Here is a 14209-nt window from a genome sequence, read left to right as displayed (position 1 = left end):
TTCCCTCCCTCCATTCCTTCTTCCTTTTTGCAACTTACCATTATCAGGGCCAAGGATGACATATTCCAAAAGAAAACATTGTCTTTGGCATCTTTCTTCCTCTGCATTTTTCCCCCTGATGTGCTTGCCTAAAAGGAAGGAGATACAGGGAGTCAATGGACACTTACTACAAATTAATTATATTATTTTATAAATTTATCTTTTTAAAAAATGCCTTATTTAGTAGAGACTACATACAAAGAGTAGAGGATGCATAGGCCGGAAACAGATCCTTTGCCACCGTGGACACTTTTAAACCTTAGTTGATGTATTTAATCCTTGAGGGACAATTTGTACCCATACAGGGGCATAATATTTCAGAGTTAATAAAAAATACAATTTTTTTAAAAAAAAGTCAGATCTGGACAGCAGGTGTTATTTTTCAGGGATGAACCCAACAACTCCAGAAGCAGAAGAAAACCTGAAGTCTTGCCTCTCTGCTGATATCCAGCCCAAGAGCCATCTCTCATCTGGTGTGTGGAGGCAGCCAAAGGATGGTAAAGAATGGGGCGAGGAATATGTCACAAAAGACCACCCAGATAAACTCAAGGATGCTGGCCAGGGCAGACACAGCTCCTTGGAAAATGTTTTATGTGAAACCTCTTTAGCTGGTAAGTCCCGAGAGGAAATAACAGGCTGAAATTGTGCAGAACAGGAAACCTATAGGCTAGAATCCTTGGAGTATAGGTTCAGGGGACAAATGAGACCCCTTAGTCTCCAGTTGCCTTTTCAGATGAACGCTAAAGACTATGGAGGTGGAGGGACCCACCTGAGGTCACATGGCCAGCTTGGGACCAGCACCTCTAATCTGGGTATCCATGACTTTTAGTAACACAGTGCTTTGGGGGGACAAAAGGCATAAAGTAGGTGGTGAGGAGGGCAGCATTTTGTGAACTATGTAGTCAGTGATGCGAAATCTTCAATATGTGCGTTTTGGATCAGTATTCTGCCACCGAAATACCAAACACAGCAACAGGGAATGTCCTCCCTCCCTCCTTCTTCCCTTCCTTCCTCTCCTTCGTATCACAGATTGTTACTCAACACTTATTAGAGATCACATAATGGCACTTCCCCCAAAATATTTTGTGGAAGGCAATTTTTTAAAAAAGATTTTATTTATTCATTTGACAGAGAGATCACAAGTAGGCAAGGAGGCAGGCAGAGAGAGAGGAGGAAGCAGGCCCTCCGCGGAGCAGAGAGCCTGACTCGGGGCTCGATCCCAGGACCCTGGGATCATGACCTGAATCGAAGGCAGAGGCTTTAACCCACTGAGCCACCCAGGTGCCCCAGTGGAAGGCAATTTTAAAAAATTAATTTTTACTATCGAACATGTGCAAGATTAAATAGTACTAAAACATTTATTAGGAAGAAAACAGCAAGCACTTTAAATTGTTTTCACAGTTTCTTCTGGTACTTGCTTCCATGTTTTAAAACAGGTTTATGTTGCCTTTTTTTAATCAGTATTTTACTGGGGGATAATTTATATACAGCAAAATTCATAAAGGTTAAGTTTAAGCTCATTGACTTTTTCTGTATGTATGTGTAGCCTCTTGTGATCACTACTTGGATCAGATTACAACAGTTCTGTTACCCCAGAGAGTTCTCTCATGCATCTTACCACCGGAAGAACCACTATTGTAACTTCTGTCACTGTAGATTAGTTTCATCTGTTCTTGGACCTCATACAGAGGGAATAATACAATGTGTACTCTTTTGAGTCAGGCTTCTTTCTCTCAGTATAATGTGTAGTTCATTTCTTTTTTCAATCATTAAATAAATTTACCGCAATTTGCTTATCTGTTCTCCTGTTGATGGATGTTTGGATTGTTACCAGTCCAGGGCTATTATGAGCAAAATGGATATGAATATTCTTGTACAAGTTTTTTTTTGATGTCAGCCCTCATTTCTCTTGGATTCATATGTAGGAGTGGAATCTCTGGATTAGGAGACAGGATTATGCTAAACTTTGAAAGAAAACATCAAACAGTTTTCCAAAGTGGTTGGGGCATTTTATACTCCATCCAGTAATGTCCACGAGTTCTGGTTGCTTCACATGCTTCCCAATATTTTAGTTTTAGCCATTCTCAGGGAGGTATACTGGTCTTGTAGTTTTAATTTGCCCTTCCCTGATGACTAATGATGTTGAGCATCTGTTCATGTAGTTTTAGTTATTTGTACATCTTCTTTTATGAAGTGCCTGTGTAAGTCCTTTGTCCAACATTTAAAGTGCATTATCTTCTTATTATCAATTAGTAGAATTTCTTAATTTATTTTGGATATGATTTCTTTATTAGATGTATATGTGGAGAATATTTTATTCTAGTATGTGGCTTGCCTTGTCATATTCTTAATAGTCTTTTGATAAATAGATGTTCTTAATTTTGGGGAAGTCAGTCAATTTTAACTTTTTTATATAGATTGTGACTTATGTGTCCTTCCAAGAGATTTTTGCCTATCCCAAAGTTGTGGAGATAGTCTAGTATGTTTTCTTCTAAAATCTTCATAGTTTTAATTTTCACATATAGATCTATTCCTTATCTTTTTTTTAGATTTTTTTAGGTAAACTCTATGCCCAATGTGGGGCTCAGATTCATGACCCCAAGATCTAGAGTTGCATGCTCTACAGACTGAATCTGCCAGGAGCTGCAATCTATTATTTATTTTGAATAGATTTTGATGTATGGTGTGAGGAAGGAGTCCAGGTTCATTTTCTTTCCATATTGAATTGTGTAAAGAACATCAAGTGATTCATATATGGGTGGGTCTAATTCTAGACTCTATATTCTTTTTATTCCAATGAGTAGAGAATTTACAACTTGACAGTATTGAGTGTTCCAATCAAAGAACATGGTATATGTCTCCCTTTATATAGGTCTTCTTTAATTTTTCTTAGCAGTGTAATGGGAAATCTATCAATTTACATTCTTCTTCTTTCCTTCCCCACCAAAGCCTTTGCCCTAGAGTCCTCTGTCATCCTACCCCATTCAGGCCTGTTGCCATCCTGGGACTTTCCACTCTTCCGAGGAATTCCTTTCATAGTTCTCTTATGTTAGATTCCCTTTTGTTTGTTTTTGTCTTGTGTGTCCTTGTTGGTTTCTTGGTTTACTTCTTGTTTCATAGAACCCATCGTCCAGTAGCTTCCACATGCTTTGTTGATAATTTAGGTGAATACAAAATCATTTTCCCTCATCATTTTGAACCAATTGTCCCACTGTCCTCTAGTTTCCAATGTTACTGTTGGAATGTGCAATACCATTCTGATCCCCAGTCCTTTGTATTGTACCTGATTATTCTCTCTGGTAACTTTTAGGATCTTTACCTTTGGTATGCTAATGTGTCATAGCAGTGTGAGAATCTTCTTCATTAATTATGCTGTGCACAGTGGGCCCTTTCCTCCAGAAAGGTGTCTCCTGGTATTTTTTTTTTTTTCTATTATTAATTTGATAATATCCTCTCATCCATTTTCTTTCTTTTCTCTAAAATTTCTACTAATTTGATGTTGGGTTTCCTGGATTGATGTTCTCCACTACCATCTTTTTCTAGTCTCTTTTTCTTCGTCTTTTCTCTTTCTTGTTTTGGCGGGGAGTGGGGAAGAAGGCAGGAGATCTTGATTTTATCTGCCACCCTTTTATCTTTGAAAAAATGCCAAAATTTTCTCCTCCTCCTCCTTTTTTCTTTTTGAAATGTTCTCTTCTCTTAAAAAAAAAAAAGTAGCATCCTGTAACTATTAAATAGGCAGAATGTTTTTCTCGTATCTCTTTGAGGACATTAATCATGGGATTTTTTAAAAAAGATTTATTTATTTATTATAGAGAGAGAATGCGTGAGTGGTGGGAGGGGCAGAGGGAGAGAGAAAGAATCCTTGAGCAAACTCCCTGCTGAGCAGGGTCCCAATGCGGGGCTGGATCCTAAGACCCCAGACCAGGACTCCACCTGAAATCCAGAATCTGTGCTCCACTGGGGCACCTGGGTGGCTCAGTCCATTAACCATCTGCTTTCAGCTCAGGTCATGACCCCTAGGATGGAGCCCCACATTGGGTTCCCTGCTGAGTGGGGAGCCTATCTCTCCCTCTCCTTTTGCCTGGCACTTTCCCTGTTTGTGCTCTCTCTCTCTGTGTCAAATAAATACATAAAATCTTGAATTAAAAAAAAAAAAGTCAGTGCTTCACCAACTGAGCCATCCATGCACCCCTTAATTATAGGATTTTTAAAAAGTTTTGTTTCTGTGTTGTCTCTTTTTTTAAATTAATGTATAATTGACATACAACATTATATTAGTTCCAGATGTACAACATAATGATTTGATATTTGTATATATAGTGAAGTGATCACCACAATAAGTCTAGTTAACATCATCCCCATACATTGCTACAAATTTTTTTTCTTTGAGCAACTTTCAATTATGCAAAACAACACTATTAACCATGCATATAATACATTCCCTGCATTGTCTATACTTATTCAAAATGTATATATACCTTTTTCTTCTCTTTAATATATGGTGTAAGTTTAATTCAAATGTCTGAGGATACTTATCTGATTTTTTAAAAAATATATATATCCAAGAGAAAGGCCCTAAATAAAAAGAAATGACAATTCTATGTTGGACAAGTTTATCAGTAAATGGACTTCACTATAGGCTAATCCTGTGGCAAATTAACTTTTGGTGGCTGACCTCTTTATGTCAGTGTCTGTTGGTCCTTTTCCCTTGGGTTGTTCATTTTCTTCAGTGAAAGATCCTCCAGTCTCCTGCCTGGAGAGTATAACTCTGGCTGCTGGCATTGTGGGAAGACCTGAAGGGGGAGGGGTTAGTGGAGTCTCCCCATTCAGTATGCAAGCCTTCTCTGAGTCCCCTTGTTTTCATGTTGGCATCTCAACCCTTCCCTCTACAGTCTTGAGTCCAGACCCCAAAGATAAGGGCCCTTCTAGTTTAATTTTTCCCATTTTTCCCATGGCAGGGGGTAGTGGAGGGGGCGGGGGTGTTGGCGGTGGTGAATGAGAAGCCATCTGGCATGGGGAGAAGATCCTGGAAGTTCAATTGCCCTATATGTAGACTAAGTCTCCTGTTTTCAGCATTGCTTCTTATTTGTACTTTCTGTGGTACCTGGTGCCTTCACTACTTGAGCCTTTCTGCTTCTCAGCAGATTTTCCATCTGCAGATGAGAACACCAAGATTCTGTGCCCTTACACTGCTAGATTTATTACCATGTTTCCATTCTGTTTTCCATCTTCTGAAAACTTGCTGATGTCTCTTTTTATTGCTTTCTATCATTTGATCGATTTTGGGAAGGAATGGTTGACAATTCCCTCTTTGATTTGTTTTTTAAAGCTAAAAGACAGACTGTGGCTCTAGAACTGCTTGAGTCAGAGAGAAAATATGTCATTAACATCTCTCTGATCCTGAAGATCAAGGCAACATTCCAAGGGTCAGATGGAAAGAGGAATACCAAAGAGAGAAGGTATCCATGTGTTCATTGCCTTTGCTTTTCAGATTGATTAAAATTTAAGGTAAGTTGTTTATTGTTTCCACTTGGGGAATTCTGGGACCTGTGAAGAGTTCCAGAAATAGTCTTTGAAAAGAGTGTAGGCAGTGACAGCAGGTAACACCTGGCAAGTCTCAAATTTAGACTTAGGGCAGATAAGAAAATGAATATAGTCTCTGAGATCTTCAGTGTCCCTGGAGTGTCTGTAAAGAACACAAAGGGGGAATAAATGCTACGGGTGAGGGAGACATTGCTCTCTGTTGCCATCTGCGTCTCCTCCTGGGATCTCAGGTCTCATGGAGTTAGGCAGGAATGGACGTGGTGGAGGTCTGAAACATTAAGCAACCATTAGGTAAATGGCACAGGGCTGATTAACTCTGGATTTGAACCTTTCTTATTTGTATGTCCTGGTGATCCCACAGTACTAGACGGTGCATAAGTGATGTGTGTGTGTGTGTGTGTGTGTGTGGTGGGGCGTGCTTCCACAGGGTCTGCAGTCTATTCAAAAGGCATGCTAGCTCCAAGATTACAACATCCCTCGGTCCTTCTGTTCATCATCTTTATATCTTCTCTGCTTCTCCTCCATTAAGAAAAGCAGGAAGGAGGAAACTCTGATTTGGTGGAAAGGACTAACATCATGAAGATGTGATAATCCAGATTAGTTGAGGGAAAGGCCAATCCAAAAGAATGGAAAGTCTGGATTATGGACTATTACAGATACACATAGCATTAATAGTCTAAATAGTCAATTGGGTTATAGACACTGGTGGCTCATAAATCGCGAATCTATCTCGGGAAGCCTGTAATTGTATTTTCTCACTCTTTACCATCCCCCAATTTTACTTGGCTTTACGGCTGCCAGCAATATACGTAGTCACCAGAACACGATGCTCCCCCCATCTAAATGTCTGAGGTGAGGGAATATTCCCCAACAGACTCGAAAGTGGCTTGACTCTTTTTAAGAATCATTTTACTGCAAAGCAAAGTACAGAAAACAAGGAACAGAAAGGGTAATGTGACAGGGCTAAAGCTCTGACCTCTGGAGGCCCTGGACAGAGCATCACCCTCTTTCAGTGGCTCCCTGGATTCTCGCTGGTTGTTCCTTCCTCGTCTGGAACCGGGCTCATGCTCCCCTCCCACACTGCCCCTTCGGCCCTCTGAGATGTCTGTCTGGACTCTAGCTCTCTCGCTGTTGCTAGAGACCTGCTCTATTTACATTAATCAAATCGAAAGGCAAGTCTACCTTTTGTTGTAGTTTTGCTTCCACATCCGAGATTCTAAGCCAGCAGCATTTCCTCCTCATCTCTGAAAATTTGGGGATGGGGCAACGAGAGAGAGAGAGAGAGAGAATTGTTTACTCTGGAACACAGTAAGCAGGCGCTTCATTGATAACTTCATAAGATCTTCACAAGAACTCTGTGAAGACTAACTTGTAGATGAAGAAACTAAGGCCCAGAGGGCTTTAAAGCCAAATAGTCAGTTAGTGCAAGGATTCAAACCCAGGCTTGTCTCCCCCTGTCCTTGTGACCTTTCCACATCCCACCACTTCTCTGAGGACCTTGTCATTTCCAAGACAACACCTGACTAACAGCATGTCGGGTTTCTTAGCCAGATGACTCTTCCTATTTCAGTGTAAACTTCCCTTCAGATCTCAACTGATTTGTCAGGTAGGGATGCTAGAAATGTTCTTGGCTCACTGAAGCTCTCTCCTACTTGCAATCACTTCCTGCTTTTCTAGGATGTTCTTTCATGACTCATGACCCATCTTCTCCCCTCCCCACCCCGCAAAGCCTGAGATTAAAAAGTTTAAAACTACCATATAATCATATATATAATCATATAATATCATATAATCATATAATATAAAAGCAGTTATTTCTCACATCCACAATAATGCTATTGATGTTAGTTATTTACTAAGCTAAACTTTTTTCTTTTCATAACCAAGACAAGTGAAGCTATAAGTCAATACTCTTAGGACTAATATAAAGACTCGAGTTCTGAGCTTAGCAGTGTTGCCATTTTTCCACCTTGGGCTTAGATTTTCAATATCCTCCTTCACACACTAATTTCTTCTTTTTTCCTAAGCTTTTCTGAAGCCTCCTTGGGTACTTTAAATAAGCTGGCTGAACAAAATACACAACAAAACGAGATTATTCCTTTCTTCTACTGGCACTTTCCCCATGCAAAGATGAAAATAAATTAGCAACATGCCCCACCTTTCCCATCAGACATTGCAAGCCACCAGCACTTTCCACCCCTGCTGTAAAGAAACCCGGGGGTGAGAATAAAACCCAGTGTAACTACAACTGGACCCTCGAAACTGAGGTTGTCACATCTTCTCAAACCTGCACGATAAAACTCTAGGTTTTTCGTGGAGAAAAGTAAAGCCCTCAACAGCCTTCTCAGCGTGTTTTAGGCCAGGCCTGCCCCTGGCTGAACGAAAGGGCTGGAAGCTGCAGGGGGCCCCAGCCACCAGCTGAGGTCTGAGTGGACCTTGTGGGAGGTTATTCATTTGCTAGAGGATCACAGAAGTTGCAGTTCTTGGCTTTCCCTAGTCTGATATGCCTAGATAGAGTTATAAGCTCATAATCAAACAGTCCTATCTGTCAGAATCCTTGGTAGGAGGTCGGGGCAGGGGGCAGGCAAGGTCAGCCTGAGGGGATTGCCCATCAGGCTCCTGAGCTGAACATCCGCCAAGAAGGCCATGTGCCACGGATCACCACCAGGTGGCACACGCTTCGTCATCAGCGCCCCTCAAATCTGGTCACGTCCTGGGACTGGAGCTCAGGAGTTATTCTGGCCTAAAATTCGATGGGCAAGAGCAAAGCTATTGATTTGAAACTCTAACTGGGTTTTTCTTGATGGATTTTAATTTATTTTCCTTGTTTAAGTCCTGTATTGTGGGAGTTGAAATAACTTGGAAGGTTTTAAAAAGAATGAACTACTCAAATTACTTGCTATCATCGCAGCCCTAGTAAGGAATAGATAAGAAGTTGAGTGCTTAATACTTTTATCTTTGTGAAAAAGCTGCTTCTGGGAGTCAGGTGTGGCTCTAGGCCAAACAAGGAAGCAGGTTACATGTGTGTCTACATTGTTTGCTTCTTTCTCCTTCTGCTCTCCATCTCCTGGCTCACCTCCTCCATACTCCTCTCTGATTTCAATAATATCCTTGTTAAATAAGTTTTTTTTCCCAATATTGGTACAGAACCCACTGTAGGCCATTGCTTTTCATAGAACTTTTGTGTTTCTGTGATACTTGATGGGAACATTACCCTTTTCTGACCCTCACCCTGAAATCTCAAACTATTACCCCAGTGGACACGTCGTCCAGGAGGCAGCTGGACCCCAGCCAAGTTACCAGCCCTCCAATTCTGCAAGGACACTGGTCACGGTGTAGCAGAAGGCAGCTTTCCCAAAAGAAAGAGAAAGAAGTGTAGGCCAGGTGAGGCCAGTCAAGGCCAAGAGAAGAGTAAAGAAAGAGGAAAAGAAAAGACATCATCTAAGGAATATTATTACGTAACCTATATGGACAACCCATCTCACAGGCAGATCTCACCATGGCATTAGATCCTAACATCATTCAGTGTCACAATGAAAGTCATGGTAACCTTGGGTGGGGAGAAAGCTATCACATCGAGAACTTTCACAGGTACAGTATTTTACTCTTTCAGTCCAGTCAGTGGTGCTTTCCTCCATCAACTTAGTGGTCTCCTCCACAGACAGACTGTCTCCTAGCTGCCCCTCCAAATTCCCTCTGATCTTGTCAGGGATTACTTAGATCTTCTGAGCCCACTGTACCAGCCATAAGGGCTTAGATCGGGAAGTCCCTCCACTTGTGTTGATGAACCAGCTGGCTTCAATTATGTGGAGACTAGTGGCTTGGGATGGGGAGGGGCGGAAGACTGGAGTGAAGAAATCCTTGTATCTTTTCACAGGTGGCTGGACACCCTCTCTGTTATCTGTGTCTTCTCGGAGCTATAGACACAGGGGAGTCTTTGCTTGACTTGTAGATGGTTTGAAAAAGCTTTTTATTTTTTTTAAATTTTTATTTTATTTCTTTTTTTGGAGGGGAGGATGAAAAAGTTTCTTATCAAACTGATGTTCTTTCTCCTGTTCTCGACAAAGGTCTGCTTGTTCAGGGTTGGCAAAGCACCCCCAATTGTCCACTGCACACTTATTCTTGTGGAACCCTGGGGAATATCCAAGTGCGTTCAGCTCTCAGTGACAAGCAGACCTTCACTTTCATCTTCGTTTTACTTGCGGTCTTGCAAGCACAAGGGAATCTACTTTCAGTTCCCATAAATCACCAAGTTGGAGCTCAATTCTTGCAGTAGCCCAGCAAAACTCCATTTCCTTGTGGCTTCCCTCCTCATTCCTACAGGCCCCTGACTGCCCCCACCCTTCTCCATGCACTCCCTTCCTCCTCCGTGATTCTCTCTCTCTCTCCACCACATCCTTCTCTGACATCTCTCTTCCTCTCTTCATTTCCTCTGGAAAAACAAACAAACAAACAAAACACAGCTAGGGATGGGAGAGAGGGATGGGGGAGAGGGATGGGGCTCTGTGAAGCTCCAGGGAGTAGCAGGCCAGGCCTCCCCAGGAAAGACTGTGTCCTTGGCCAGAAGAGAAGGGAAAAGAGCACTTTTACATGCCCGTCCTCTGAGCATTTAGGTGCCGGCTTTAACCAAGTTTTGCTTTTTACCTAAATCGGATTCTCTTACCTAGTAGCTAAGAATGAGCAAATGCCACTGAGGTGCTGACTTCTACCACACTAATGAGAGTAAACTCATTTGCACATCAAGTGGGAATAACTTTAAAATCTTGGAAAAGAGTTCCCCTAGAATTTCTACTGTCTCGTAAGTGAAACAGTAACAGTCTGGCTTTCAAAAGGCCATTCGAGGGGTACCTGGCTGGCTCAGCTGGAAGAGTGTGATCTCAGGTTTGTGAGTTGGAATTTTTAGATTACTAAAATAAATAAACTTTTTTTAAAAAGCCACTTAAGTGATGTGTTCTTTATTAGTGCAATATACATTTGTGTAGGAGCTATTAATAAAGGGGTCTTCTATTTTATTTTTTTAAAAGACTTCTTGAAAAGAATAAAATAACAGATTTATTTATTTATTTTAGAGAAAGAGAGTGAGCGAGTGCACGAGTTGGGGCAGAGGCAGAGGGAGAGAATCCTCAAGCACACTCCCCTGCTGAGCACGGAGCCCAACAAGGACCCTGAGATTATGACCTGAGCCAAAATTAAGAGTCGGACATTTAACCAACTGAGCCAACAGGCAGCCCTAAAGGGGTCTTTTCCTTTTTTTTTTCTTTCTTTTTACAAATAGCAAATAGCAATAGCAAATAGATATTTGCTATTAGGCCTATAATATCAAACTTAAAAAAAATCCTGAATGCAGAGCAGTGACTCAGAATATTTCAAATGACTGAGAAAATGGAACCTGCTGCATATGTTCTTATAGGGTCTTTTCTTCTGTACACCTGGTTTGTGTGATCCTATCTCTATTCTGTTTCAAGCCTCTTCCCTGGCTCTTTACGGTACCTTGTCCAGCAGCACCTTGATTTGCTTCATGCTCTGCAGGAAAGGGTCCTGAAGTGGCCACGCCAAGGAGTTCTTGGAGATTTATTCCTTAAGTTGACAAATGATGAGGTAAGTGTTTTTAAAAAATCCTTCATAAACCTGAATTACATGCATCTGTGTCTCCCTTGTCTGCTTCTAAGTGCAGGACCTCAAATCAGTGATTTTCAGAGTTAGAAAAACTGCTGAGATCTAGTCTAACCTCCTCACTCTACAGATAATGAAATAAAGTTCGGAGACATTAAAAGACTTTGTTGAAATCACTCGGCTAGCTAGGTAGTTGGGGGATCTGTGACCCAAGCCTCCTAACTTCCTGCTCATCACATCCCACTGTACTATATCCAACCGCCCCACTGAAGATGCACATAAATGTGTATGTAGACTAGTGTAAAAATATATACACGAGCCCGTACATGTCCATCCACATATATAAAATAAATATAGGAGGGCTTATGTATGTGTGTGTATTTCACACCTAATTTCATTCCTTAGAGAGATTTAAAACTGTGATGCACAGTTATCTGTCTTGAATGTTTTTTGTTTTTTGTTTGTATTTTCACTTCCTTGGAGAAAAGGGTGGTAAGTTTCAAAATCTCTATAATGTTCTGCAAAGAAAATATGACCCGGGCCAGAGGATGTGAACTTAAATGCCTACAGGGCCAGACAGTGAAGTAAATGAGTGGAAGTAAGCAGAATGTGGTACAACATGGACTGTTGGGAGGTGAGCTTCAGCACATATGCTTTTCTATAGGAAATAGTATCCAATTATTATTCAGGAAGAAAGGACTAGAGTTGCCAGATCTTCTGATATTTTAAGAGACACTGGCAATCCTGAATTTTGTGTGAACATTTCTTATTTTAAAAATATTGTGTAGGCTAATTAAAGTTGGTCTGCAAGCCAGAGTTAGCCTGCAATCAAACTCTGTATATCAATGATGTAGGTGAAATACAAAGTTTGTAAATTATTTACTTATATGGATATAATGCAATCTCTCTAATATCACTTTTACTTATTTGCATTCATTATGCTTTCTTGAGCTGAGAATTGTTTTATCTGTGGGAATATAATTTTGGAAACTGAGAACTGTTTTCCTGAAAGCATATAGCATAGGTGAATAAGCAATTGGTAGAAATACACAATTAATAGAAGAAGTTGAGGATCACTGGTCTAGACATCAAGAGGAGGGTTGGACAAAGTTCCTTATTGGATGTAGATGACTGAAATTAAAAGTAACTTAAAAACAAAATGGGCATTTTTATCATTTAACAATTTTTAAAAAATACTTTTTCAACATACATGGCCCCTCTCTGTTGCGTTGGTTTCTCACTTTCTCTCATTGAAACAGGAATATTGAGTTTTGGTTCCCAAGTCCATAGTGATATTTACCTTAAAACCAAAAAGATTTAAGAAATGAATTAAAAAACAAAAACACCCCATATTAATGAACACATTATATAAATGATTAAGATAATCTCTGCAAAGTACTCCTTTTTTATATACATGACTCTAGGAAAAATATTACCTGTTATACCTGCTTCCAGGTTCTTACCATGCATTTTTGTGTTTGTTTTCAAGAACAATTTCTTGGATTATTATGTTGCCTACCTAAGGGACCTGCCTGAATGCATCTCTTTGGTTCATGTTGTTGTTCTGAAGGAGGTATGGTGACTCTGTGTGTGCACTGCCCTTTAGTTACCTGTGTATCTATAGGTATTTGCTCATCCACCTTGGGGAACGCAAAGTGCTCAGCTTGTCTTCCAGGCTGGGGAATGGCTCCCAGAGAGTCATGGACACTCCTACCTGGGGTTAAAGGAGCCCACTCAAGAATGAGTGCCAGTGCTTTGGTCCTTGCCCTACTTTACTAACTCTCTTTTCTATTTCACTGGAAGTTTGCACAAAGTAAGCAGGAGTTCTTAGCAGAGATCTTCAGGCTACAGCTTGTATGCTGAATGAGGGTTCCCTCTGGCCCCAGGATCAGACAACTTGAATCTGAATATTAAACTCAAATTGTCCTGTGTTTGTCAGTTTATAAGATCATAAAGTGGTTCTGACCATGTAGCTTTAAGTATTGCTACCACAATGCTTTATTAAGTGCTCCATAAGCCCAGATAAATATCTAACAATTCTAGTTATTTTAGGCCTGTAGGAAGAAACTCTATCAGAAGCCTAAAGTTAAGAGTTAATCAAGTTTCACAAGAGTTGAGGGTCTCTTTCTTATTAACATTTTACTTCAGCCCCTCTACTACTCCCAACCCTCTAAGTATGATGCCTACCATATATTAGTACTCAGCAAATATTTGAGAAAGGGAAAAGAAGGGGAGAGAAGGATAGGGGAGGGGAAGAAAGGAGTGGGAGTGGAGGGGATGGAATAGAAAGGTAGGGAAAGAAAGGGACATGGAGAAAATCCAATGGATTTCCTCTGCCAGCCCAGCTGACCAGTTACTGGTTATATTCTTTCTCTACCCTCATGAGGCTCCAATCCACCCTTGGTGCCTACTAAAAAGCCACTGTAATGAGTAATTCCAAGAGAATCTTAATGAATTCATTCAACTCAAATATAATTTATTGAGTGCTCACTTCTGTCCAGCACTGTGCTAAAAAAAAGTGAGGGGGGAGGAGGAGTTGTTTGGAAGAGTTGAGTGGATTCAAAAGAATTATATGATATGCTTCCTGCTACAGAAGAATTGTCTCCTTGAGCATGTCACTCCAGTGAAGGATCCAGTGAAGGATCATAACACTTTAGAGAAAGAAAATGCCTTAGGAATAAAAACCCCTCCCTCCTCTGGTAGTACTGACCTTGGGCTTCTGCAGCCAGAACTGGAGGGACACTGGAGAGTGACTCTGCCTTTCTTTCATTCAGGGTGATGAAGAGATTAAATCTGACATCTACACACTGTTTTTTCACATAGTTCAGCGCATCCCTGAGTATCTGATACATCTGCAGGTAGGCATGGCTGGGAAGCCACCAAACTGATTTTCAAGATGAACTACTATTCATGGCTTGCAACTGAGAAACACAGTAAAGGGTCAAGGCGGAATCAGTGGTATTTCTAAGGAGTAATGAAATTATTTAGATTGCTGATTACCCTATTCCTACTT

The 14209-nt window shown here is 40.7% G+C and overlaps 1 protein-coding gene across 2 annotated transcripts in view; it reads left to right on the top strand.

Moving 5' to 3' along the window:
- ARHGEF33 (Rho guanine nucleotide exchange factor 33) overlaps positions 1-14209 on the top strand; it is a 49943-nt gene that overhangs the window by 14767 nt on the left and 20967 nt on the right. For both annotated transcript variants that reach the window (XM_044261707.1, XM_044261708.1), the window contains exons 7-11: positions 426-650; positions 5369-5498; positions 11049-11181; positions 12686-12769; positions 13971-14054. In XM_044261707.1, the coding sequence (XP_044117642.1) occupies positions 426-650; positions 5369-5498; positions 11049-11181; positions 12686-12769; positions 13971-14054 (656 nt within the window). The remainder of the gene's footprint in view (positions 1-425; positions 651-5368; positions 5499-11048; positions 11182-12685; positions 12770-13970; positions 14055-14209) is intronic.

This window comes from Neovison vison, chromosome 8 (genome assembly GCF_020171115.1).
Source record: "Neovison vison isolate M4711 chromosome 8, ASM_NN_V1, whole genome shotgun sequence".
Lineage (NCBI taxonomy): Eukaryota > Metazoa > Chordata > Mammalia > Carnivora > Mustelidae > Neogale > Neogale vison.
The sequence above is the reverse complement of the archived record's forward strand: the minus strand, read 5'-3'. Positions and strand labels throughout refer to the sequence as shown.